The sequence below is a fragment of the Taurulus bubalis genome (assembly GCF_910589615.1).
Source record: "Taurulus bubalis genome assembly, chromosome: 4".
Classification (NCBI taxonomy): domain Eukaryota; kingdom Metazoa; phylum Chordata; class Actinopteri; order Perciformes; family Cottidae; genus Taurulus; species Taurulus bubalis.
This window is the reverse complement of record NC_136592.1, coordinates 879066-907063: the sequence shown is the minus strand read 5'-3', so window position 1 is coordinate 907063 and position 27998 is coordinate 879066. Positions and strand designations below refer to the sequence as shown.

The 27998-nt window shown below is 45.0% G+C and overlaps 1 protein-coding gene across 1 annotated transcript; it reads right to left on the bottom strand.

Moving 5' to 3' along the window:
- On the bottom strand, window positions 1-27957 carry LOC306735848 (uncharacterized protein; the record flags this gene model as incomplete). The annotated part of the gene is made up of 7 exons (XM_079217409.1): window positions 1-105; window positions 2197-3149; window positions 5301-6158; window positions 7947-8753; window positions 9015-9638; window positions 18189-19109; window positions 27942-27957. 7 exons carry the CDS (start codon window positions 27955-27957, stop codon window positions 1-3), a joined length of 4284 nt encoding a protein of 1427 aa, XP_079073535.1.
- Window positions 27958-27998: the final 41 nt, after the last annotated feature.

The following is a 27998-nucleotide window of genomic DNA, read 5'->3' as shown; positions in this document are numbered from 1 at the left end:
TCAGTTGTAGTTGTAGATGGGGATGATGGAGAGGAAGTAGAGCTGGGAATAGCTGTGGTGGTGGAAGACACTGAAGCCTTTGTCGTGGTAGAACGTGCGGTTGTGCTGGGTATTGGTGTTATGGAACATGGTCTGCTTTGTGTCTCAACTTTACAAGATGCATTGCAATATGCAGTGTAACACCACCCTAATCCATCAGTGAAATTGTACACTAAGTCCCCTGTGAAAATAAGAGTGGAGTTCAGCTCAGCTGAGCACATGCTGCACCAACCACCACTGAGCAGCAATACACTGACAATTTAAATGGATGAGGGTCAATGGAAAATATGTGACTGATGATTTCCAGATATTTGTGAACTAATCATTATCTTATAATTCATTGACGTAGTATCTCCTAGTCTGTGTTTTAGTCAACATTATCAATATATCATGGATTCAAAAGTTAGTCAGGAACTACTTATATATGAATGCAAAACAAGCTGCCATAAATGGGTCACAAGTTCTGTGAGGTTCTGAAACTACGATGGAATAATTCCCTTTTAGACATTTAAATGAGAAAAAAAGTAAAGACAAAATCACAATGTTATTCATGGGATCCATGATGAGGTAAAAAAGCATAATGGGAAAATGGGAAATGAAAGATCACCTACCAGGATAATGTACAGTCCCATTGAAATCGCAGTCACATACTGTTGTAGTTGTGGTTAATAGAGGTGGGAGTGTCTGTGTTATTGGGCCAATGGAAGTTGTGCCTTCAACTGTTGCTCCTGAAGTTACAGTTGTCGACACAATAGGTTTTGTAACAACAGTTGATGTTTGTGTACTCTCTGTGACTACAACAACAGTTGTTTCTGGGATTTCTGTTGTTGTCCCAATGATTTGCGTTGTTGACGGGACTTCAGTGGTTGTGGTACCAACAGAAGGGGCTGATGTTACAACTGTTGTTTCAGGGCTTGTTGTTGTGACACCTGGCACTGAGGTCGTAGTTTCAACAATTGTCGTTGTAGAGGTTGTCACCGGGCCAGTGGTGACTTCTTTAGATGGTTGTGTCGTCGCAATGCTTGCTGTCGTTTGTTGTAATGTAGTTGTTTCTGAAGCTTTTTCTGTTGTACCCACAGTTGTTACTGACGGTACTTCAGTGGTTGTGGTACCAACAGAAGGGGCTGATATTACAACTGTTGTTTCAGGGCTTGTTGTTGTGACACCTGGCACTGAGGTCGTAGTTTCAACAACAGTCGTTGTAGAGGTTGTCACTGGGCCAGTGGTGACTTTTGGTGAAGTGGTTGTCCCAACACTCCCTGTAGTTTGTTCCAATGTAGTTGTTTCTGAAGGTTTAGTTGTTGTTCCCGTAGTTGTTACTGACGGTACTTCAGTGGTTGTGGTACCAACAGAAGGGGCTGATGTTACAACTGTTGTTTCAGGGCTTGTTGTTGTGACACCTGGCACTGAGGTCGTAGTTTCAACAATAGTCGTTGTAGAGGTTGTCACCGGGCCAGTGGTGACTTCTTTAGATGGTTGTGTCGTCGCAATGCTTACTGTCGTTTGTTGTAATGTAGTTGTTTCTGAAGCTTTTTCTGTTGTACCCACAGTTGTTACTGACGGTACTTCAGTGGTTGTGGTACCAACAGAAGGGGCTGATGTTACAACTGTTGTTTCAGGGCTTGTTGTTGTGACACCTGGCACTGAGGTCGTAGTTTCAACAATAGGCGTTGTAGAGGTTGTCACTGGGCCAGTGGTGACTTTTGGTGAAGTGGTTGTCCCAACACCGCCTGTAGTTTGTTCCAATGTAGTTGTTTCTGAAGGTTTAGTTGTTGTTCCCGTAGTTGTTACTGACGGTACTTCAGTGGTTGTGGTACCAACAGAAGGGGCTGATGTTACAACTGTTGTTTCAGGGCTTGTTGTTGTGACACCTGGCACTGAGGTCGTAGTTTCAACAATCGTCGTTGTAGAGGTTGTCACCGGGCCAGTCGTGACTTCTTTAGATGGTTGTGTCGTCGCAATGCTTACTGTTGTTTGTTGTAATGTAGTTGTTTCTGAAGCTTTTTCTGTTGTACCCACAGTTGTTACTGACGGTACTTCAGTGGTTGTGGTACCAACAGAAGGGGCTGATGGTACAACTGTTGTTTCAGGGCTTGTTGTTGTGACACCTGGCACTGAGGTCGTAGTTTCAACAATAGTCGTTGTAGAGGTTGTCACTGGGCCAGTGGTGACTTTTGGTGAAGTGGTTGTCCCAACACTTCCTGTAGTTTCTTCCAATGTAGTTGTTTCTGAAGGTTTAGTTGTTGTTCCCGTAGTTGTTCCTGACGGTACTTCAGTGGTTGTGGTACCAACAGAAGGGGCTGATGTTACAACTGTTGTTTCAGGGCTTGTTGTTGTGACGCCTGGTACTGAGGTCGTAGTTTCAACAGTAGTCGTTGTAGAGGTTGTCACTGGGCCAGTGGTGACTTTTGGTGAAGTGGTTGTCCCAACACTCCCAGTAGTTTGTTCCAATGTAGTTGTTTCTGAAGGTTTAGTTGTTGTTCCCGTAGTTGTTACTGACGGTATTTCGGTGGTTGTGGTACCAACAGAAGGGGCTGATGTTACAACTGTTGTTTCAGGGCTTGTTGTTGTGACTTCTGGCACTGAGGTCGTAGTTTCAACAATAGTCGTTGTAGAGGTTGTCACCGGGCCAGTGGTGACTTTTGGTGAAGTGGTTGTCCCAACACTTCCTGTAGTTTGTTCCAATGTAGTTGTTTCTAAAGGTTTAGTTGTTGTTCCCGTAGTTGATACTGACGGTACTTTAGTGGTTGTGGTACCAACAGAAGGGGCTGATGTTACAACTGTTGTTTCAGGGCTTGTTGTTGTGACACCTGGCACTGAGGTCGTAGTTTCAACAATAGTCGTTGTAGAGGTTGTCACTGGGCCAGTGGTGACTTTTGGTGAAGTGGTTGTCCCAACACTCCCTGTAGTTTGTTCCAATGTAGTTGTTTCTGAAGGTTTAGTTGTTGTTCCCGTAGTTGTTACTGACGGTACTTCAGTGGTTGTGGTACCAACAGAAGGGGCTGATGTTACAACTGTTGTTTCAGGTCTTGTTGTTGTGACACCTGGCACTGAGGTCGTAGTTTCAACAACAGTCGTTGTAGAGGTTGTCACCGGGCCAGTGGTGACTTCTTTAGATGGTTGTGTCGTCGCAATGCTTACTGTCGTTTGTTGTAATGTAGTTGTTTCTGAAGCTTTTTCTGTTGTACCCACAGTTGTTACTGACGGTACTTCAGTGGTTGTGGTACCAACAGAAGGGGCTGATGTTACAACTGTTGTTTCAGGGCTTGTTGTTGTGACACCTGGCACTGAGGTCGTAGTTTCAACAATCGTTGTTGTAGAGGTTGTCACCGGGCCAGTGGTGACTTCTTTAGATGGTTGTGTAGTCGCAATGCTTGCTGTCGTTTGTTGTAATGTAGTTGTTTCTGAAGCTTTTTCTGTTGTACCCACAGTTGTTACTGACGGTACTTCAGTGGTTGTGGTACCAACAGAAGGGGCTGATGTTACAACTGTTGTTTCAGGGCTTGTTGTTGTGACACCTGGCACTGAGGTCGTAGTTTCAACAATAGTCGTTGTAGAGGTTGTCACTGGGCCAGTGGTGACTTTTGGTGAAGTGGTTGTCCCAACACTCCCTGTAGTTTGTTCCAATGTAGTTGTTTCTGAAGGTTTAGTTGTTGTTCCCGTAGTTGTTACTGACGGTACTTCAGTCGTTGTGGTACCAACAGAAGGGGCTGATGTTACAACTGTTGTTTCAGGGCTTGTTGTTGTGACACCTGGCACTGAGGTCGTAGTTTCAACAATTGTCGTTGTAGAGGTTGTCACCGGGCCAGTGGTGACTTCTTTAGATGGTTGTGTCGTCGCAATGCTTACTGTCGTTTGTTGTAATGTAGTTGTTTCTGAAGCTTTTTCTGTTGTACCCACAGTTGTTACTGACGGTACTTCAGTGGTTGTGGTACCAACAGAAGGGGCTGATGTTACAACTGTTGTTTCAGGGCTTGTTGTTGTGACACCTGGCACTGAGGTCGTAGTTTCAACAACAGTCGTTGTAGAGGTTGTCACCGGGCCAGTGGTGACTTCTTTAGATGGTTGTGTCGTCGCAATGCTTACTGTCGTTTGTTGTAATGTAGTTGTTTCTGAAGCTTTTTCTGTTGTACCCACAGTTGTTACTGACGGTACTTTAGTGGTTGTGGTACCAACAGAAGGGGCTGATGTTACAACTGTTGTTTCAGGGCTTGTTGTTGTGACACCTGGCACTGAGGTCGTAGTTTCAACAATCGTTGTTGTAGAGGTTGTCACCGGGCCAGTGGTGACTTCTTTAGATGGTTGTGTAGTCGCAATGCTTGCTGTCGTTTGTTGTAATGTAGTTGTTTCTGAAGCTTTTTCTGTTGTACCCACAGTTGTTACTGACGGTACTTCAGTGGTTGTGGTACCAACAGAAGGGGCTGATGTTACAACTGTTGTTTCAGGGCTTGTTGTTGTGACACCTGGCACTGAGGTCGTAGTTTCAACAATAGTCGTTGTAGAGGTTGTCACTGGGCCAGTGGTGACTTTTGGTGAAGTGGTTGTCCCAACACTCCCTGTAGTTTGTTCCAATGTAGTTGTTTCTGAAGGTTTAGTTGTTGTTCCCGTAGTTGTTACTGACGGTACTTCAGTCGTTGTGGTACCAACAGAAGGGGCTGATGTTACAACTGTTGTTTCAGGGCTTGTTGTTGTGACACCTGGCACTGAGGTCGTAGTTTCAACAATTGTCGTTGTAGAGGTTGTCACCGGGCCAGTGGTGACTTCTTTAGATGGTTGTGTCGTCGCAATGCTTACTGTCGTTTGTTGTAATGTAGTTGTTTCTGAAGCTTTTTCTGTTGTACCCACAGTTGTTACTGACGGTACTTCAGTGGTTGTGGTACCAACAGAAGGGGCTGATGTTACAACTGTTGTTTCAGGGCTTGTTGTTGTGACACCTGGCACTGAGGTCGTAGTTTCAACAATCGTCGTTGTAGAGGTTGTCACCGGGCCAGTGGTGACTTCTTTAGATGGTTGTGTCGTCGCAATGCTTACTGTTGTTTGTTGTAATGTAGTTGTTTCTGAAGCTTTTTCTGTTGTACCCACAGTTGTTACTGACGGTACTTCAGTGGTTGTGGTACCAACAGAAGGGGCTGATGTTACAACTGTTGTTTCAGGGCTTGTTGTTGTGACACCTGGCACTGAGGTCGTAGTTTCAACAATAGTCGTTGTAGAGGTTGTCACTGGGCCAGTGGTGACTTTTGGTGAAGTGGTTGTCCCAACACTCCCTGTAGTTTGTTCCAATGTAGTTGTTTCTGAAGGTTTAGTTGTTGTTCCCGTAGTTGTTACTGACGGTACTTCAGTGGTTGTGGTACCAACAGAAGGGGCTGATGTTACAACTGTTGTTTCAGGGCTTGTTGTTGTGACACCTGGCACTGAGGTCGTAGTTTCAACAATAGTCGTTGTAGAGGTTGTCACTGGGCCAGTGGTGACTTTTGGTGAAGTGGTTGTCCCAACACTCCCTGTAGTTTGTTCCAATGTAGTTGTTTCTGAAGGTTTAGTTGTTGTTCCCGTAGTTGTTACTGACGGTACTTCAGTGGTTGTGGTACCAACAGAAGGGGCTGATGTTACAACTGTTGTTTCAGGGCTTGTTGTTGTGACACCTGGCACTGAGGTCGTAGTTTCAACAATCGTCGTTGTAGAGGTTGTCACAGGGCCAGTGGTGACTTCTTTAGATGGTTGTGTCGTCGCAATGCTTACTGTTGTTTGTTCCAATGTAGTTGTTTCTTTAGGTTTAGTTGTTGTTCCCGTAGTTGTTACTGACGGTACTTCAGTGGTTGTGGTACCAACAGAAGGGGCTGATGTTACAACTGTTGTTTCAGGGCTTGTTGTTGTGACACCTGGCACTGAGGTCGTAGTTTCAACAATTGTCGTTGTAGAGGTTGTCACCGGGCCAGTGGTGACTTCTTTAGATGGTTGTGTCGTCGCAATGCTTACTGTTGTTTGTTCCAATGTAGTTGTTTCTGAAGGTTTAGTTGTTGTTCCCGTAGTTGTTACTGACGGTACTTCAGTGGTTGTGGTACCAACAGAAGGGGCTGATGTTACAACTGTTGTTTCAGGGCTTGTTGTTGTGACACCTGGCACTGAGGTCGTAGTTTCAACAATTGTCGTTGTAGAGGTTGTCACCGGGCCAGTGGTGACTTCTTTAGATGGTTGTGTCGTCGCAATGCTTACTGTCGTTTGTTGTAATGTAGTTGTTTCTGAAGCTTTTTCTGTTGTACCCACAGTTGTTACTGACGGTACTTCAGTGGTTGTGGTACCAACAGAAGGGGCTGATGTTACAACTGTTGTTTCAGGGCTTGTTGTTGTGACACCTGGCACTGAGGTCGTAGTTTCAACAATCGTCGTTGTAGAGGTTGTCACTGGGCCAGTGGTGACTTTTGGTGAAGTGGTTGTCCCAACACTCCCTGTAGTTTGTTCCAATGTAGTTGTTTCTGAAGGTTTAGTTGTTGTTCCCGTAGTTGTTACTGACGGTACTTCAGTCGTTGTGGTACCAACAGAAGGGGCTGATGTTACAACTGTTGTTTCAGGGCTTGTTGTTGTGACACCTGGCACTGAGGTCGTAGTTTCAACAATTGTCGTTGTAGAGGTTGTCACCGGGCCAGTGGTGACTTCTTTAGATGGTTGTGTCGTCGCAATGCTTACTGTCGTTTGTTGTAATGTAGTTGTTTCTGAAGCTTTTTCTGTTGTACCCACAGTTGTTACTGACGGTACTTCAGTGGTTGTGGTACCAACAGAAGGGGCTGATGTTACAACTGTTGTTTCAGGGCTTGTTGTTGTGACACCTGGCACTGAGGTCGTAGTTTCAACAATCGTTGTTGTAGAGGTTGTCACCGGGCCAGTGGTGACTTCTTTAGATGGTTGTGTAGTCGCAATGCTTGCTGTCGTTTGTTGTAATGTAGTTGTTTCTGAAGCTTTTTCTGTTGTACCCACAGTTGTTACTGACGGTACTTCAGTGGTTGTGGTACCAACAGAAGGGGCTGATGTTACAACTGTTGTTTCAGGGCTTGTTGTTGTGACACCTGGCACTGAGGTCGTAGTTTCAACAATTGTCGTTGTAGAGGTTGTCACCGGGCCAGTGGTGACTTCTTTAGATGGTTGTGTCGTCGCAATGCTTACTGACGTTTGTTGTAATGTAGTTGTTTCTGAAGCTTTTTCTGTTGTACCCACAGTTGTTGCTGACGGTACTTCAGTGGTTGTGGTACCAACAGAAGGGGCTGATGTTACAACTGTTGTTTCAGGGCTTGTTGTTGTGACTCCTGGCACTGAGGTCGTAGTTTCAACAATAGTCGTTGTAGAGTATGTCACTGGGCCAGTGGTGACTTTTGGTGAAGTGGTTGTCCCAACACTCCCTGTCGTTTGTTCCAATGTAGTTGTTTCTAAAGGTTTAGTTGTTGTTCCCGTAGTTGTTACTGACGGTACTTCAGTGGTTGTGGTACCAACAGAAGGGGCTGATGTTACAACTGTTGTTTCAGGGCTTGTTGTTGTGACACCTGGCACTGAGGTCGTAGTTTCAACAATAGTCGTTGTAGAGGTTGTCACTGGGCCAGTGGTGACTTTTGGTGAAGTGGTTGTCCCAACACTCCCTGTCGTTTGTTCCAATGTAGTTGTTTCTGAAGGTTTAGTTGTTGTTCCCGTAGTTGTTACTGACGGTACTTCAGTGGTTGTGGTACCAACAGAAGGGGCTGATGTTACAACTGTTGTTTCAGGGCTTGTTGTTGTGACACCTGGCACTGAGGTCGTAGTTTCAACAATTGTCGTTGTGGAGGTTGTCACCGGGCCAGTGGTGACTTCTTTAGATGGTTGTGTCGTCGCAATGCTTACTGACGTTTGTTGTAATGTAGTTGTTTCTGAAGCTTTTTCTGTTGTACCCACAGTTGTTGCTGACGGTACTTCAGTGGTTGTGGTACCAACAGAAGGGGCTGATGTTACAACTGTTGTTTCAGGGCTTGTTGTTGTGACACCTGGCACTGAGGTCGTAGTTTCAACAATAGTCGTTGTAGAGGTTGTCACTGGGCCAGTGGTGACTTTTGGTGAAGTGGTTGTCCCAACACTCCCTGTAGTTTGTTCCAATGTAGTTGTTTCTGAAGGTTTAGTTGTTGTTCCCGTAGTTGTTACTGACGGTACTTCAGTGGTTGTGGTACCAACAGAAGGGGCTGATGTTACAACTGTTGTTTCAGGGCTTGTTGTTGTGACACCTGGCACTGAGGTCGTAGTTTCAACAATCGTCGTTGTAGAGGTTGTCACCGGGCCAGTGGTGACTTCTTTAGATGGTTGTGTCGTCGCAATGCTTTCTGTTGTTTGTTCCAATGTAGTTGTTTCTGAAGGTTTAGTTGTTGTTCCCGTAGTTGTTACTGACGGTACTTCAGTGGTTGTGGTACCAACAGAAGGGGCTGATGTTACAACTGTTGTTTCAGGGCTTGTTGTTGTGACACCTGGCACTGAGGTCGTAGTTTCAACAATTGTCGTTGTAGAGGTTGTCACCGGGCCAGTGGTGACTTCTTTAGATGGTTGTGTCGTCGCAATGCTTACTGTCGTTTGTTGTAATGTAGTTGTTTCTGAAGCTTTTTCTGTTGTACCCACAGTTGTTACTGACGGTACTTCAGTGGTTGTGGTACCAACAGAAGGGGCTGATGTTACAACTGTTGTTTCAGGGCTTGTTGTTGTGACACCTGGCACTGAGGTCGTAGTTTCAACAATAGTCGTTGTAGAGGTTGTCACTGGGCCAGTGGTGACTTTTGGTGAAGTGGTTGTCCCAACACTCCCTGTAGTTTGTTCCAATGTAGTTGTTCCCGTAGTTGTTACTGACGGTACTTCAGTGGTTGTGGTACCAACAGAAGGGGCTGATGTTACAACTGTTGTTTCAGGGCTTGTTGTTGTGACACCTGGCACTGAGGTCGTAGTTTCAACAATCGTCGTTGTAGAGGTTGTCACCGGGCCAGTGGTGACTTCTTTAGATGGTTGTGTCGTCGCAATGCTTACTGTTGTTTGTTCCAATGTAGTTGTTTCTGAAGGTTTAGTTGTTGTTCCCGTAGTTGTTACTGACGGTACTTCAGTGGTTGTGGTACCAACAGAAGGGGCTGATGTTACAACTGTTGTTTCAGGGCTTGTTGTTGTGACACCTGGCACTGAGGTCGTAGTTTCAACAATTGTCGTTGTAGAGGTTGTCACCGGGCCAGTGGTGACTTCTTTAGATGGTTGTGTCGTCGCAATGCTTACTGTCGTTTGTTGTAATGTAGTTGTTTCTGAAGCTTTTTCTGTTGTACCCACAGTTGTTACTGACGGTACTTCAGTGGTTGTGGTACCAACAGAAGGGGCTGATGTTACAACTGTTGTTTCAGGGCTTGTTGTTGTGACACCTGGCACTGAGGTCGTAGTTTCAACAATAGTCGTTGTAGAGGTTGTCACTGGGCCAGTGGTGACTTTTGGTAAAGTGGTTGTCCCAACACTCCCTGTAGTTTGTTCCAATGTAGTTGTTTCTGAAGGTTTAGTTGTTGTTCCCGTAGTTGTTACTGACGGTACTTCAGTGGTTGTGGTACCAACAGAAGGGGCTGATGTTACAACTGTTGTTTCAGGGCTTGTTGTTGTGACACCTGGCACTGAGGTCGTAGTTTCAACAATCGTCGTTGTAGAGGTTGTCACCGGGCCAGTGGTGACTTCTTTAGATGGTTGTGTCGTCGCAATGCTTACTGTTGTTTGTTCCAATGTAGTTGTTTCTGAAGGTTTAGTTGTTGTTCCCGTAGTTGTTACTGACGGTACTTCAGTGGTTGTGGTACCAACAGAAGGGGCTGATGTTACAACTGTTGTTTCAGGGCTTGTTGTTGTGACACCTGGCACTGAGGTCGTAGTTTCAACAATTGTCGTTGTAGAGGTTGTCAACGGGCCAGTGGTGACTTCTTTAGATGGTTGTGTCGTCGCAATGCTTACTGTCGTTTGTTGTAATGTAGTTGTTTCTGAAGCTTTTTCTGTTGTACCCACAGTTGTTACTGACGGTACTTCAGTGGTTGTGGTACCAACAGAAGGGGCTGATGTTACAACTGTTGTTTCAGGGCTTGTTGTTGTGACACCTGGCACTGAGGTCGTAGTTTCAACAATCGTCGTTGTAGAGGTTGTCACCGGGCCAGTGGTGACTTCTTTAGATGGTTGTGTCGTCGCAATGCTTACTGTTGTTTGTTCCAATGTAGTTGTTTCTGAAGGTTTAGTTGTTGTTCCCGTAGTTGTTACTGACGGTACTTCAGTGGTTGTGGTACCAACAGAAGGGGCTGATGTTACAACTGTTGTTTCAGGGCTTGTTGTTGTGACACCTGGCACTGAGGTCGTAGTTTCAACAATTGTCGTTGTAGAGGTTGTCAACGGGCCAGTGGTGACTTCTTTAGATGGTTGTGTCGTCGCAATGCTTACTGTCGTTTGTTGTAATGTAGTTGTTTCTGAAGCTTTTTCTGTTGTACCCACAGTTGTTACTGACGGTACTTCAGTGGTTGTGGTACCAACAGAAGGGGCTGATGTTACAACTGTTGTTTCAGGGCTTGTTGTTGTGACACCTGGCACTGAGGTCGTAGTTTCAACAATAGTCGTTGTAGAGGTTGTCACTGGGCCAGTGGTGAATTTTGGTGAAGTGGTTGTCCCAACACTCCCTGTAGTTTGTTCCAATGTAGTTGTTCCCGTAGTTGTTACTGACGGTACTTCAGTGGTTGTGGTACCAACAGAAGGGGCTGATGTTACAACTGTTGTTTCAGGGCTTGTTGTTGTGACACCTGGCACTGAGGTCGTAGTTTCAACAATTGTCGTTGTAGAGGTTGTCACCGGGCCAGTGGTGACTTCTTTAGATGGTTGTGTCGTCGCAATGCTTACTGACGTTTGTTGTAATGTAGTTGTTTCTGAAGCTTTTTCTGTTGTACCCACAGTTGTTGCTGACGGTACTTCAGTGGTTGTGGTACCAACAGAAGGGGCTGATGTTACAACTGTTGTTTCAGGGCTTGTTGTTGTGACACCTGGCACTGAGGTCGTAGTTTCAACAATAGTCGTTGTAGAGGTTGTCACTGGGCCAGTGGTGACTTTTGGTGAAGTGGTTGTCCCAACACTCCCTGTAGTTTGTTCCAATGTAGTTGTTTCTGAAGGTTTAGTTGTTGTTCCCGTAGTTGTTACTGACGGTACTTCAGTGGTTGTGGTACCAACAGAAGGGGCTGATGTTACAACTGTTGTTTCAGGGCTTGTTGTTGTGACACCTGGCACTGAGGTCGTAGTTTCAACAATCGTCGTTGTAGAGGTTGTCACCGGGCCAGTGGTGACTTCTTTAGATGGTTGTGTCGTCGCAATGCTTACTGTTGTTTGTTCCAATGTAGTTGTTTCTGAAGGTTTAGTTGTTGTTCCCGTAGTTGTTACTGACGGTACTTCAGTGGTTGTGGTACCAACAGAAGGGGCTGATGTTACAACTGTTGTTTCAGGGCTTGTTGTTGTGACACCTGGCACTGAGGTCGTAGTTTCAACAATTGTCGTTGTAGAGGTTGTCACCGGGCCAGTGGTGACTTCTTTAGATGGTTGTGTCGTCGCAATGCTTACCGTCGTTTGTTGTAATGTAGTTGTTTCTGAAGCTTTTTCTGTTGTACCCACAGTTGTTACTGACGGTACTTCAGTGGTTGTGGTACCAACAGAAGGGGCTGATGTTACAACTGTTGTTTCAGGGCTTGTTGTTGTGACACCTGGCACTGAGGTCGTAGTTTCAACAATAGTCGTTGTAGAGGTTGTCACTGAGCCAGTGGTGAATTTTGGTGAAGTGGTTGTCCCAACACTCCCTGTAGTTTGTTCCAATGTAGTTGTTCCCGTAGTTGTTACTGACGGTACTTCAGTGGTTGTGGTACCAACAGAAGGGGCTGATGTTACAACTGTTGTTTCAGGGCTTGTTGTTGTGACACCTGGCACTGAGGTCGTAGTTTCAACAATTGTCGTTGTAGAGGTTGTCACCGGGCCAGTGGTGACTTCTTTAGATGGTTGTGTCGTCGCAATGCTTACTGACGTTTGTTGTAATGTAGTTGTTTCTGAAGCTTTTTCTGTTGTACCCACAGTTGTTGCTGACGGTACTTCAGTGGTTGTGGTACCAACAGAAGGGGCTGATGTTACAACTGTTGTTTCAGGGCTTGTTGTTGTGACACCTGGCACTGAGGTCGTAGTTTCAACAATAGTCGTTGTAGAGGTTGTCACTGGGCCAGTGGTGACTTTTGGTGAAGTGGTTGTCCCAACACTCCCTGTAGTTTGTTCCAATGTAGTTGTTTCTGAAGGTTTAGTTGTTGTTCCCGTAGTTGTTACTGACGGTACTTCAGTGGTTGTGGTACCAACAGAAGGGGCTGATGTTACAACTGTTGTTTCAGGGCTTGTTGTTGTGACACCTGGCACTGAGGTCGTAGTTTCAACAATCGTCGTTGTAGAGGTTGTCACCGGGCCAGTGGTGACTTCTTTAGATGGTTGTGTCGTCGCAATGCTTACTGTTGTTTGTTCCAATGTAGTTGTTTCTGAAGGTTTAGTTGTTGTTCCCGTAGTTGTTACTGACGGTACTTCAGTGGTTGTGGTACCAACAGAAGGGGCTGATGTTACAACTGTTGTTTCAGGGCTTGTTGTTGTGACACCTGGCACTGAGGTCGTAGTTTCAACAATTGTCGTTGTAGAGGTTGTCACCGGGCCAGTGGTGACTTCTTTAGATGGTTGTGTCGTCGCAATGCTTACCGTCGTTTGTTGTAATGTAGTTGTTTCTGAAGCTTTTTCTGTTGTACCCACAGTTGTTACTGACGGTACTTCAGTGGTTGTGGTACCAACAGAAGGGGCTGATGTTACAACTGTTGTTTCAGGGCTTGTTGTTGTGACACCTGGCACTGAGGTCGTAGTTTCAACAATAGTCGTTGTAGAGGTTGTCACTGGGCCAGTGGTGAATTTTGGTGAAGTGGTTGTCCCAACACTCCCTGTAGTTTGTTCCAATGTAGTTGTTCCCGTAGTTGTTACTGACGGTACTTCAGTGGTTGTGGTACCAACAGAAGGGGCTGATGTTACAACTGTTGTTTCAGGGCTTGTTGTTGTGACACCTGGCACTGAGGTCGTAGTTTCAACAATTGTCGTTGTAGAGGTTGTCACCGGGCCAGTGGTGACTTCTTTAGATGGTTGTGTCGTCGCAATGCTTACTGACGTTTGTTGTAATGTAGTTGTTTCTGAAGCTTTTTCTGTTGTACCCACAGTTGTTGCTGACGGTACTTCAGTGGTTGTGGTACCAACAGAAGGGGCTGATGTTACAACTGTTGTTTCAGGGCTTGTTGTTGTGACACCTGGCACTGAGGTCGTAGTTTCAACAATAGTCGTTGTAGAGGTTGTCACTGGGCCAGTGGTGACTTTTGGTGAAGTGGTTGTCCCAACACTCCCTGTAGTTTGTTCCAATGTAGTTGTTTCTGAAGGTTTAGTTGTTGTTCCCGTAGTTGTTACTGACGGTACTTCAGTGGTTGTGGTACCAACAGAAGGGGCTGATGTTACAACTGTTGTTTCAGGGCTTGTTGTTGTGACACCTGGCACTGAGGTCGTAGTTTCAACAATTGTCGTTGTAGAGGTTGTCACCGGGCCAGTGGTGACTTCTTTAGATGGTTGTGTCGTCGCAATGCTTGCTGTCGTTTGTTGTAATGTAGTTGTTTCTGAAGCTTTTTCTGTTGTACCCACAGTTGTTACTGACGGTACTTCAGTGGTTGTGGTACCAACAGAAGGGGCTGATGTTACAACTGTTGTTTCAGGGCTTGTTGTTGTGACACCTGGCACTGAGGTCGTAGTTTCAACAATTGTCGTTGTAGAGGTTGTCACCGGGCCAGTGGTGACTTCTTTAGATGGTTGTGTCGTCGCAATGCTTACTGACGTTTGTTGTAATGTAGTTGTTTCTGAAGCTTTTTCTGTTGTACCCACAGTTGTTACTGACGGTACTTCAGTGGTTGTGGTACCAACAGAAGGGGCTGATGTTACAACTGTTGTTTCAGGGCTTGTTGTTGTAACACCTGGCACTGAGGTCGTAGTTTCAACAATAGTCGTTGTAGAGGTTGTCACTGGGCCAGTGGTGACTTTTGGTGAAGTGGTTGTCCCAACACTCCCTGTAGTTTGTTCCAATGTAGTTGTTTCTGAAGGTTTAGTTGTTGTTCCCGTAGTTGTAACTGACGGTACTTCAGTGGTTGTGGTACCAACAGAAGGGGCTGATGTTACAACTGTTGTTTCAGGGCTTGTTGTTGTGACACCTGGCACTGAGGTCGTAGTTTCAACAATCGTCGTTGTAGAGGTTGTCACCGGGCCAGTGGTGACTTCTTTAGATGGTTGTGTCGTCGCAATGCTTACTGTTGTTTGTTCCAATGTAGTTGTTTCTGAAGGTTTAGTTGTTGTTCCCGTAGTTGTTACTGACGGTACTTCAGTGGTTGTGGTACCAACAGAAGGGGCTGATGTTACAACTGTTGTTTCAGGGCTTGTTGTTGTGACACCTGGCACTGAGGTCGTAGTTTCAACAATTGTCGTTGTAGAGGTTGTCACCGGGCCAGTGGTGACTTCTTTAGATGGTTGTGTCGTCGCAATGCTTACTGACGTTTGTTGTAATGTAGTTGTTTCTGAAGCTTTTTCTGTTGTACCCACAGTTGTTACTGACGGTACTTCAGTGGTTGTGGTACCAACAGAAGGGGCTGATGTTACAACTGTTGTTTCAGGGCTTGTTGTTGTAACACCTGGCACTGAGGTCGTAGTTTCAACAATAGTCGTTGTAGAGGTTGTCACTGGGCCAGTGGTGACTTTTGGTGAAGTGGTTGTCCCAACACTCCCTGTAGTTTGTTCCAATGTAGTTGTTTCTGAAGGTTTAGTTGTTGTTCCCGTAGTTGTAACTGACGGTACTTCAGTGGTTGTGGTACCAACAGAAGGGGCTGATGTTACAACTGTTGTTTCAGGGCTTGTTGTTGTGACACCTGGCACTGAGGTCGTAGTTTCAACAATCGTCGTTGTAGAGGTTGTCACCGGGCCAGTGGTGACTTCTTTAGATGGTTGTGTCGTCGCAATGCTTACTGTTGTTTGTTCCAATGTAGTTGTTTCTGAAGGTTTAGTTGTTGTTCCCGTAGTTGTTACTGACGGTACTTCAGTGGTTGTGGTACCAACAGAAGGGGCTGATGTTACAACTGTTGTTTCAGGGCTTGTTGTTGTGACACCTGGCACTGAGGTCGTAGTTTCAACAATTGTCGTTGTAGAGGTTGTCACCGGGCCAGTGGTGACTTTTGGTGAAGTGGTTGTCCCAACACTCCCTGTAATTTGTTCCAATGTAGTTGTTTCTGAAGGTTTAGTTGTTGTTCCCGTAGTTTTTACTGACGGTACTTCAGTGGTTGTGGTACCAACAGAAGGGGCTGATGTTACAACTGTTGTTTCAGGGCTTGTTGTTGTGACACCTGGCACTGAGGTCGTAGTTTCAACAATAGTCGTTGTAGAGGTTGTCACTGGGCCAGTGGTGACTTTTGGTGAAGTGGTTGTCCCAACACTCCCTGTAGTTTGTTCCAATGTAGTTGTTTCTGAAGGTTTAGTTGTTGTTCCCGTAGTTGTTACTGACGGTACTTCAGTGGTTGTGGTACCAACAGAAGGGGCTGATGTTACAACTGTTGTTTCAGGGCTTGTTGTTGTGACACCTGGCACTGAGGTCGTAGTTTCAACAATCGTCGTTGTAGAGGTTGTCACCGGGCCAGTGGTGACTTCTTTAGATGGTTGTGTCGTCGCAATGCTTACTGTTGTTTGTTCCAATGTAGTTGTTTCTGAAGGTTTAGTTGTTGTTCCCGTAGTTGTTACTAACGGTACTTCAGTGGTTGTGGTACCAACAGAAGGGGCTGATGTTACAACTGTTGTTTCAGGGCTTGTTGTTGTGACACCTGGCACTGAGGTCGTAGTTTCAACAATCGTCGTTGTAGAGGTTGTCACCGGGCCAGTGGTGACTTCTTTAGATGGTTGTGTCGTCGCAATGCTTACTGTAGTTTGTTCCAATGTAGTTGTTTCTGAAGGTTTAGTTGTTGTTCCCGTAGTTGTTACTGACGGTACTTCAGTGGTTGTGGTACCAACAGAAGGGGCTGATGTTACAACTGTTGTTTCAGGGCTTGTTGTTGTGACACCTGGCACTGAGGTCGTAGTTTCAACAATCGTCGTTGTAGAGGTTGTCACCGGGCCAGTGGTGACTTCTTTAGATGGTTGTGTCGTCGCAATGCTTACTGTCGTTTGTTGTAATGTAGTTGTTTCTGAAGCTTTTTCTGTTGTACCCACAGTTGTTACTGACGGTACTTCAGTGGTTGTGGTACCAACAGAAGGGGCTGATGTTACAACTGTTGTTTCAGGGCTTGTTGTTGTGACACCTGGCACTGAGGTCGTAGTTTCAACAATTGTCGTTTTAGAGGTTGTCACCGGGCCAGTGGTGACTTCTTTAGATGGTTGTGTCGTCGCAATGCTTACTGACGTTTGTTGTAATGTAGTTGTTTCTGAAGCTTTTTCTGTTGTACCCACAGTTGTTACTGACGGTACTTCAGTGGTTGTGGTACCAACAGAAGGGGCTGATGTTACAACTGTTGTTTCAGGGCTTGTTGTTGTGACACCTGGCACTGAGGTCGTAGTTTCAACAATTGTCGTTGTAGAGGTTGTCACCGGGCCAGTGGTGACTTTTGGTGAAGTGGTTGTCCCAACACTCCCTGTAATTTGTTCCAATGTAGTTGTTTCTGAAGGTTTAGTTGTTGTTCCCGTAGTTTTTACTGACGGTACTTCAGTGGTTGTGGTACCAACAGAAGGGGCTGATGTTACAACTGTTGTTTCAGGGCTTGTTGTTGTGACACCTGGCACTGAGGTCGTAGTTTCAACAATAGTCGTTGTAGAGGTTGTCACCGGGCCAGTGGTGACTTCTTTAGATGGTTGTGTCGTCGCAATGCTTACTGTTGTTTGTTCCAATGTAGTTGTTTCTGAAGGTTTAGTTGTTGTTCCCGTAGTTGTTACTGACGGTACTTCAGTGGTTGTGGTACCAACAGAAGGGGCTGATGTTACAACTGTTGTTTCAGGGCTTGTTGTTGTGACACCTGGCACTGAGGTCGTAGTTTCAACAATTGTCGTTGTAGAGGTTGTCACCGGGCCAGTGGTGACTTTTGGTGAAGTGGTTGTCCCAACACTCCCTGTAATTTGTTCCAATGTAGTTGTTTCTGAAGGTTTAGTTGTTGTTCCCGTAGTTGTTACTGACGGTACTTCAGTGGTTGTGGTACCAACAGAAGGGGCTGATGTTACAACTGTTGTTTCAGGGCTTGTTGTTGTGACACCTGGCACTGAGGTCGTAGTTTCAACAATCGTCGTTGTAGAGGTTGTCACCGGGCCAGTGGTGACTTCTTTAGATGGTTGTGTCGTCGCAATGCTTACTGTTGTTTGTTCCAATGTAGTTGTTTCTGAAGGTTTAGTTGTTGTTCCCGTAGTTGTTATTAACGGTACTTCAGTGGTTGTGGTACCAACAGAAGGGGCTGATGTTACAACTGTTGTTTCAGGGCTTGTTGTTGTGACACCTGGCACTGAGGTCGTAGTTTCAACAATCGTCGTTGTAGAGGTTGTCACCGGGCCAGTGGTGACTTCTTTAGATGGTTGTGTCGTCGCAATGCTTACTGTTGTTTGTTCCAATGTAGTTGTTTCTGAAGGTTTAGTTGTTGTTCCCGTAGTTGTTACTGACGGTACTTCAGTGGTTGTGGTACCAACAGAAGGGGCTGATGTTACAACTGTTGTTTCAGGGCTTGTTGTTGTGACACCTGGCACTGAGGTCGTAGTTTCAACAATTGTCGTTGTAGAGGTTGTCACCGGGCCAGTGGTGACTTTTGGTGAAGTGGTTGTCCCAACACTCCCTGTAATTTGTTCCAATGTAGTTGTTTCTGAAGGTTTAGTTGTTGTTCCCGTAGTTTTTACTGACGGTACTTCAGTGGTTGTGGTACCAACAGAAGGGGCTGATGTTACAACTGTTGTTTCAGGGCTTGTTGTTGTGACACCTGGCACTGAGGTCGTAGTTTCAACAATAGTCGTTGTAGAGGTTGTCACTGGGCCAGTGGTGACTTTTGGTGAAGTGGTTGTCCCAACACTCCCTGTAGTTTGTTCCAATGTAGTTGTTTCTGAAGGTTTAGTTGTTGTTCCCGTAGTTGTTACTGACGGTACTTCAGTGGTTGTGGTACCAACAGAAGGGGCTGATGTTACAACTGTTGTTTCAGGGCTTGTTGTTGTGACACCTGGCACTGAGGTCGTAGTTTCAACAATCGTCGTTGTAGAGGTTGTCACCGGGCCAGTGGTGACTTCTTTAGATGGTTGTGTCGTCGCAATGCTTACTGTTGTTTGTTCCAATGTAGTTGTTTCTGAAGGTTTAGTTGTTGTTCCCGTAGTTGTTATTAACGGTACTTCAGTGGTTGTGGTACCAACAGAAGGGGCTGATGTTACAACTGTTGTTTCAGGGCTTGTTGTTGTGACACCTGGCACTGAGGTCGTAGTTTCAACAATCGTCGTTGTAGAGGTTGTCACCGGGCCAGTGGTGACTTCTTTAGATGGTTGTGTCGTCGCAATGCTTACTGTTGTTTGTTCCAATGTAGTTGTTTCTGAAGGTTTAGTTGTTGTTCCCGTAGTTGTTACTGACGGTACTTCAGTGGTTGTGGTACCAACAGAAGGGGCTGATGTTAGAACTGTTGTTTCAGGGCTTGTTGTTGTGACACCTGGCACTGAGGTCGTAGTTTCAACAATCGTCGTTGTAGAGGTTGTCACCGGGCCAGTGGTGACTTCTTTAGATGGTTGTGTCGTCGCAATGCTTACTGTTGTTTGTTCCAATGTAGTTGTTTCTGAAGGTTTAGTTGTTGTTCCCGTAGTTGTTACTGACGGTACTTCAGTGGTTGTGGTACCAACAGAAGGGGCTGATGTTACAACTGTTGTTTCAGGGCTTGTTGTTGTGACACCTGGCACTGAGGTCGTAGTTTCAACAATTGTCGTTGTAGAGGTTGTCACCGGGCCAGTGGTGACTTCTTTAGATGGTTGTGTCGTCGCAATGCTCACTGTCGTTTGTTGTAATGTAGTTGTTTCTGAAGCTTTTTCTGTTGTACCCACAGTTGTTACTGACGGTACTTCAGTGGTTGTGGTACCAACAGAAGGGGCTGATGTTACAACTGTTGTTTCAGGGCTTGTTGTTGTGACACCTGGCACTGAGGTCGTAGTTTCAACAATAGTCGTTGTAGAGGTTGTCACTGGGCCAGTGGTGACTTTTGGTGAAGTGGTTGTCCCAACACTCCCTGTAGTTTGTTCCAATGTAGTTGTTTCTGAAGGTTTAATTGTTGTTCCCGTAGTTGTTACTGATGGTACTTCAGTGGTTGTGGTACCAACAGAAGGGGCTGATGTTACAACTGTTGTTTCAGGGCTTGTTGTTGTGACACCTGGCACTGAGGTCGTAGTTTCAACAATAGTCGTTGTAGAGGTTGTCACTGGGCCAGTAGTGACTTTTGGTGAAGTGGTTGTCCCAACACTCCCTGTAGTTTGTTCCAATGTAGTTGTTTCTGAAGGTTTAGTTGTTGTTCCCGTAGTTGTTACTGACGGTACTTCAGTGGTTGTGGTACCAACAGAAGGGGCTGATGTTACAACTGTTGTTTCAGGGCTTGTTGTTGTGACACCTGGCACTGAGGTCGTAGTTTCAACAATCGTCGTTGTAGAGGTTGTCACCGGGCCAGTGGTGACTTCTTTAGATGGTTGTGTCGTCGCAATGCTTCCTGTTGTTTGTTCCAATGTAGTTGTTTCTGAAGGTTTAGTTGTTGTTCCCGTAGTTGTTACTGACGGTACTTCAGTGGTTGTGGTACCAACAGAAGGGGCTGATGTTACAACTGTTGTTTCAGGGCTTGTTGTTGTGACACCTGGCACTGAGGTCGTAGTTTCAACAATTGTCGTTGTAGAGGTTGTCACCGGGCCAGTGGTGACTTCTTTAGATGGTTGTGTCGTCGCAATGCTTACTGTCGTTTGTTGTAATGTAGTTGTTTCTGAAGCTTTTTCTGTTGTACCCACAGTTGTTACTGACGGTACTTCAGTGGTTGTGGTACCAACAGAAGGGGCTGATGTTACAACTGTTGTTTCAGGGCTTGTTGTTGTGACACCTGGCACTGAGGTCGTAGTTTCAACAATAGTCGTTGTAGAGGTTGTCACTGGGCCAGTGGTGACTTTTGGTGAAGTGGTTGTCCCAACACTCCCTGTAGTTTGTTCCAATGTAGTTGTTTCTGAAGGTTTAGTTGTTGTTCCCGTAGTTGTTACTGACGGTACTTCAGTGGTTGTGGTACCAACAGAAGGGGCTGATGTTACAACTGTTGTTTCAGGGCTTGTTGTTGTGACACCTGGCACTGAGGTCGTAGTTTCAACAATCGTCGTTGTAGAGGTTGTCACCGGGCCAGTGGTGACTTCTTTAGATGGTTGTGTCGTCGCAATGCTTACTGTTGTTTGTTCCAATGTAGTTGTTTCTGAAGGTTTAGTTGTTGTTCCCGTAGTTGTTATTAACGGTACTTCAGTGGTTGTGGTACCAACAGAAGGGGCTGATGTTACAACTGTTGTTTCAGGGCTTGTTGTTGTGACACCTGGCACTGAGGTCGTAGTTTCAACAATCGTCGTTGTAGAGGTTGTCACCGGGCCAGTGGTGACTTCTTTAGATGGTTGTGTCGTCGCAATGCTTACTGTTGTTTGTTCCAATGTAGTTGTTTCTGAAGGTTTAGTTGTTGTTCCCGTAGTTGTTACTGACGGTACTTCAGTGGTTGTGGTACCAACAGAAGGGGCTGATGTTACAACTGTTGTTTCAGGGCTTGTTGTTGTGACACCTGGCACTGAGGTCGTAGTTTCAACAATTGTCGTTGTAGAGGTTGTCACCGGGCCAGTGGTGACTTTTGGTGAAGTGGTTGTCCCAACACTCCCTGTAATTTGTTCCAATGTAGTTGTTTCTGAAGGTTTAGTTGTTGTTCCCGTAGTTTTTACTGACGGTACTTCAGTGGTTGTGGTACCAACAGAAGGGGCTGATGTTAGAACTGTTGTTTCAGGGCTTGTTGTTGTGACACCTGGCACTGAGGTCGTAGTTTCAACAATAGTCGTTGTAGAGGTTGTCACTGGGCCAGTGGTGACTTTTGGTGAAGTGGTTGTCCCAACACTCCCTGTAGTTTGTTCCAATGTAGTTGTTTCTGAAGGTTTAGTTGTTGTTCCCGTAGTTGTTACTGACGGTACTTCAGTGGTTGTGGTACCAACAGAAGGGGCTGATGTTACAACTGTTGTTTCAGGGCTTGTTGTTGTGACACCTGGCACTGAGGTCGTAGTTTCAACAATCGTCGTTGTAGAGGTTGTCACCGGGCCAGTGGTGACTTCTTTAGATGGTTGTGTCGTCGCAATGCTTACTGTTGTTTGTTCCAATGTAGTTGTTTCTGAAGGTTTAGTTGTTGTTCCCGTAGTTGTTATTAACGGTACTTCAGTGGTTGTGGTACCAACAGAAGGGGCTGATGTTACAACTGTTGTTTCAGGGCTTGTTGTTGTGACACCTGGCACTGAGGTCGTAGTTTCAACAATCGTCGTTGTAGAGGTTGTCACCGGGCCAGTGGTGACTTCTTTAGATGGTTGTGTCGTCGCAATGCTTACTGTTGTTTGTTCCAATGTAGTTGTTTCTGAAGGTTTAGTTGTTGTTCCCGTAGTTTTTACTGACGGTACTTCAGTGGTTGTGGTACCAACAGAAGGGGCTGATGTTAGAACTGTTGTTTCAGGGCTTGTTGTTGTGACACCTGGCACTGAGGTCGTAGTTTCAACAATCGTCGTTGTAGAGGTTGTCACCGGGCCAGTGGTGACTTCTTTAGATGGTTGTGTCGTCGCAATGCTTACTGTTGTTTGTTCCAATGTAGTTGTTTCTGAAGGTTTAGTTGTTGTTCCCGTAGTTGTTACTGACGGTACTTCAGTGGTTGTGGTACCAACAGAAGGGGCTGATGTTACAACTGTTGTTTCAGGGCTTGTTGTTGTGACACCTGGCACTGAGGTCGTAGTTTCAACAATTGTCGTTGTAGAGGTTGTCACCGGGCCAGTGGTGACTTCTTTAGATGGTTGTGTCGTCGCAATGCTCACTGTCGTTTGTTGTAATGTAGTTGTTTCTGAAGCTTTTTCTGTTGTACCCACAGTTGTTACTGACGGTACTTCAGTGGTTGTGGTACCAACAGAAGGGGCTGATGTTACAACTGTTGTTTCAGGGCTTGTTGTTGTGACACCTGGCACTGAGGTCGTAGTTTCAACAATAGTCGTTGTAGAGGTTGTCACTGGGCCAGTGGTGACTTTTGGTGAAGTGGTTGTCCCAACACTCCCTGTAGTTTGTTCCAATGTAGTTGTTTCTGAAGGTTTAATTGTTGTTCCCGTAGTTGTTACTGATGGTACTTCAGTGGTTGTGGTACCAACAGAAGGGGCTGATGTTACAACTGTTGTTTCAGGGCTTGTTGTTGTGACACCTGGCACTGAGGTCGTAGTTTCAACAATAGTCGTTGTAGAGGTTGTCACTGGGCCAGTAGTGACTTTTGGTGAAGTGGTTGTCCCAACACTCCCTGTAGTTTGTTCCAATGTAGTTGTTTCTGAAGGTTTAGTTGTTGTTCCCGTAGTTGTTACTGACGGTACTTCAGTGGTTGTGGTACCAACAGAAGGGGCTGATGTTACAACTGTTGTTTCAGGGCTTGTTGTTGTGACACCTGGCACTGAGGTCGTAGTTTCAACAATCGTCGTTGTAGAGGTTGTCACCGGGCCAGTGGTGACTTCTTTAGATGGTTGTGTCGTCGCAATGCTTCCTGTTGTTTGTTCCAATGTAGTTGTTTCTGAAGGTTTAGTTGTTGTTCCCGTAGTTGTTACTGACGGTACTTCAGTGGTTGTGGTACCAACAGAAGGGGCTGATGTTACAACTGTTGTTTCAGGGCTTGTTGTTGTGACACCTGGCACTGAGGTCGTAGTTTCAACAATTGTCGTTGTAGAGGTTGTCACCGGGCCAGTGGTGACTTCTTTAGATGGTTGTGTCGTCGCAATGCTTACTGTCGTTTGTTGTAATGTAGTTGTTTCTGAAGCTTTTTCTGTTGTACCCACAGTTGTTACTGACGGTACTTCAGTGGTTGTGGTACCAACAGAAGGGGCTGATGTTACAACTGTTGTTTCAGGGCTTGTTGTTGTGACACCTGGCACTGAGGTCGTAGTTTCAACAATAGTCGTTGTAGAGGTTGTCACTGGGCCAGTGGTGACTTTTGGTGAAGTGGTTGTCCCAACACTCCCTGTAGTTTGTTCCAATGTAGTTGTTTCTGAAGGTTTAGTTGTTGTTCCCGTAGTTGTTACTGACGGTACTTCAGTGGTTGTGGTACCAACAGAAGGGGCTGATGTTACAACTGTTGTTTCAGGGCTTGTTGTTGTGACACCTGGCACTGAGGTCGTAGTTTCAACAATTGTCGTTGTAGAGGTTGTCACCGGGCCAGTGGTGACTTCTTTAGATGGTTGTGTCGTCGCAATGCTTGATGTCGTTTGTTGTAATGTAGTTGTTTCTGAAGCTTTTTCTGTTGTACCCACAGTTGTTACTGACGGTACTTCAGTGGTTGTGGTACCAACAGAAGGGGCTGATGTTACAACTGTTGTTTCAGGGCTTGTTGTTGTGACACCTGGCACTGAGGTCGTAGTTTCAACAATTGACGTTGTAGAGGTTGTCACCGGGCCAGTGGTGACTTCTTTAGATGGTTGTGTCGTCGCAATGCTTGCTGTCGTTTGTTGTAATGTAGTTCTTTCTGAAGCTTTTTCTGTTGTACCCACAGTTGTTACTGACGGTACTTCAGTGGTTGTGGTACCAACAGAAGGGGCTGATGTTACAACTGTTGTTTCAGGGCTTGTTGTTGTGACACCTGGCACTGAGGTCGTAGTTTCAACAATTGTCGTTGTAGAGATTGTCACCGGGCCAGTGGTGACTTTTGGTGAAGTGGTTGTCCCAACACTCCCTGTAGTTTGTTCCAATGTAGTTGTTTCTGAAGGTTTAGTTGTTGTTCCCGTAGTTGTTACTGACGGTACTTCAGTGGTTGTGGTACCAACAGAAGGGGCTGATGTTACAACTGTTGTTTCAGGGCTTGTTGTTGTGACACCTGGCACTGAGGTCGTAGTTTCAACAATCGTCGTTGTAGAGGTTGTCACCGGGCCAGTGGTGACTTCTTTAGATGGTTGTGTTGTCGCAATGCTTACTGTTGTTTGTTCCAATGTAGTTGTTTCTGAAGGTTTAGTTGTTGTTCCCGTAGTTGTTACTGACGGTACTTCAGTGGTTGTGGTACCAACAGAAGGGGCTGATGTTACAACTGTTGCTTCAGGGCTTGTTGTTGTGACACCTGGCACTGAGGTCGTAGTTTCAACAATTGTCGTTGTAGAGGTTGTCACCGGGCCAGTGGTGACTTCTTTAGATGGTTGTGTCGTCGCAATGCTTACTGTCGTTTGTTGTAATGTAGTTGTTTCTGAAGCTTTTTCTGTTGTACCCACAGTTGTTACTGACGGTACTTCAGTGGTTGTGGTACCAACAGAAGGGGCTGATGTTACAACTGTTGTTTCAGGGCTTGTTGTTGTGACACCTGGCACTGAGGTCGTAGTTTCAACAATAGTCGTTGTAGAGGTTGTCACTGGGCCAGTGGTGACTTTTGGTGAAGTGGTTGTCCCAACACTCCCTGTAGTTTGTTCCAATGTAGTTGTTTCTGAAGGTTTAGTTGTTGTTCCCGTAGTTGTTACTGACGGTACTTCAGTGGTTGTGGTACCAACAGAAGGGGCTGATGTTACAACTGTTGTTTCAGGGCTTGTTGTTGTGACACCTGGCACTGAGGTCGTAGTTTCAACAATTGTCGTTGTAGAGGTTGTCACCGGGCCAGTGGTGACTTCTTTAGATGGTTGTGTCGTCGCAATGCTTGCTGTCGTTTGTTGTAATGTAGTTGTTTCTGAAGCTTTTTCTGTTGTACCCACAGTTGTTCCTGACGGTACTTCAGTGGTTGTGGTACCAACAGAAGGGGCTGATGGTACAACTGTTGTTTCAGGGCTTGTTGTTGTGACACCTGGCACTGAGGTCGTAGTTTCAACAATTGTCGTTGTAGAGGTTGTCACCGGGCCAGTGGTGACTTTTGGTGAAGTGGTTGTCCCAACACTCCCTGTAGTTTGTTCCAATGTAGTTGTTTCTGAAGGTTTAGTTGTTGTTCCCGTAGTTGTTACTGACGGTACTTCAGTGGTTGTGGTACCAACAGAAGGGGCTGATGTTACAACTGTTGTTTCAGGGCTTGTTGTTGTGACACCTGGCACTGAGGTCGTAGTTTCAACAATTGTCGTTGTAGAGGTTGTCACCGGGCCAGTGGTGACTTCTTTAGATGGTTGTGTCGTCGCAATGCTTGCTGTCGTTTGCTGTAATGTAGTTGTTTCTGAAGCTTTTTCTGTTGTACCCACAGTTGTTACTGACGGTACTTCAGTGGTTGTGGTACCAACAGAAGGGGCTGATGTTACAACTGTTGTTTCAGGGCTTGTTGTTGTGACACCTGGCACTGAGGTCGTAGTTTCAACAATCGTCGTTGTAGAGGTTGTCACCGGGCCAGTGGTGACTTCTTTAGATGGTTGTGTCGTCGCAATGCTTACTGTTGTTTGTTCCAATGTAGTTGTTTCTGAAGGTTTAGTTGTTGTTCCCGTAGTTGTTACTGACGGTACTTCAGTGGTTGTGGTACCAACAGAAGGGGCTGATGTTACAACTGTTGTTTCAGGACTTGTTGTTGTGACACCTGGCACTGAGGTCGTAGTTTCAACAATCGTCGTTGTAGAGGTTGTCACCGGGCCAGTGGTGACTTCTTTAGATGGTTGTGTCGTCGCAATGCTTACTGTCGTTTGTTGTAATGTAGTTGTTTCTGACGCTTTTTCTGTTGTTCCCACAGTTGTTACTGTCGTTACAGTTGACGACACACTCGGTGTTGTGTTCAAAATAATAGGTTTTGTAACAATAGTTGATGTTCGTAGGCTTTCTGTGACTACAACAACTGTTGTTTCTGGAATTTCAGTTGTTTTCCCAATGATTTGCGTTGTTTGTGCAGATGTAGTTGTTTCTGAAGCTGTTTCTGTTGTTCCCTCGGTTGTAACTGACGTTACTTTAGTGGTTGTGGTACCAACAGAAAGGGCTGATGTTACAACTGTTGTTTCAGGGCTTGTTGTTGTGACACCTGGCACTGAGGTTGTAGTTCTATTAACAGCTGTTGTTTCTTGTGATCTTGTTGTTTCTAAAGGTGTATATGTCGTTCCCAATGTGGTTCTTGACTGTGATGTAGTAACTGTAATAAAATTAGATATTTTGTGAAAATGTAGTATTTTATATAGAAATCAAAAAACATGTCCTTATTACTCAAGTACTACTATTAGTTATACATAATTACTTCAGGCATTAATTTGTTGAAGTACTTTTCTACCCGTTTTCAAGAATATCAAAGCAATAATAGTGTTTTTGCTTCATATATTTTCGTACCTGAAGTTGTCTTTTCAACCGTGGTGAATGCAAAAGGAGTAGTTTTAGGCTCAGCTGTGGTAGTAAAGCACACGTGTATGCTTCTGGTTAAGTTCCCATTGGCCCCACACTTAGCTGTGATGCAGTTTCCCAGGCCATCCGTGGTGTTGTATATGGTGTCCCCATATTCGTAGTTTTTTCCATGAATAAGGCATGTACAAGCTGCAGATCAAGAGGATCATGTTTATAATTCTTCAAACGTCTTTGTGTGTGTATGTGTGTGTGAGTGTGTGTGTGTGTGTGTGTGTGTGTGTGTGTGTGTATATGTATATATATATGCAGTGTTGTTGGTAGTTACTCAGAAAAAGTAACTAGTTACTAGTTACTTCTGAAAATTGTAACTAGATTAATTTACTAATTACTGCATTTGAAAAGTTACTTCACTACTAGTTACTTTACTTTCCATTTTTTTCAACAAATGTCCAAATTAACCGCAAAGATACCTGGACAAACATCATGGCCCTTTCATCACTCTGTTTTAAATTTTCAATAAAGGGCATCTCTTAGCCTTTTCACATAGTGTATTGTAATTGTAAACATGTAAAACAAAATGTCATATAAAACTCAGCCATTAACTTGAACAAACATTTCTGTGATAGATTGTTCATGCGGGAAGTGTCGTGCCACTAAATGTGCGCCACTAAAAGAGAACTTTTCGGACTGGTAAAAATGTCTTGAGTATCGCAGGAAAGCGCGTTCCTGAGGTCTAGTAAAGTAGTGTAGTTACCAATATTTTAAGTGTAATGCGTTACTTTACTTTGTTACCTAGAATAGTAACATCGTTACTGTAATCCGTTACTTTGTAACTCGTTACCCCCAACACTCTGTATATATATATATATATATATATATATATATATATATATATATATATATATATATATATATATATACACACACATATATGCGTGCGTGTGTTCATACAAAAATCTGTGTGTTTGTGTACTTACAGTTCACATTGTAGCTGCACGATATTCCAGAGACACTGCAGGAGCTTTGAAATCAAATGAAAACGTAGACATTTCATTGACCTTTAGCATTGTACATGCCTTAAGCAAATCCTACTCAGAGGTAGGGAATGTTCGGTTTTAATTAGCATTCAATTGACAGAGCAATATGTCTGTAAAAGAGCTGATCAGAAAACAGTGAGGCGGATACCTGGGACTATAAGGGTAATTTAGGCCAAAACTCTAGTTGCGCTCCAAATATACTGAAAGCTGAGATGAGGCACGGAAACGTTGCATCTCATCATTGCATCTCATCATTTACATCACACATACACACATACCTTTGCCCTTCTTCATTCTCTTTTGTTCACCAAGAGCAGTCACGTACCTTTCGCTCT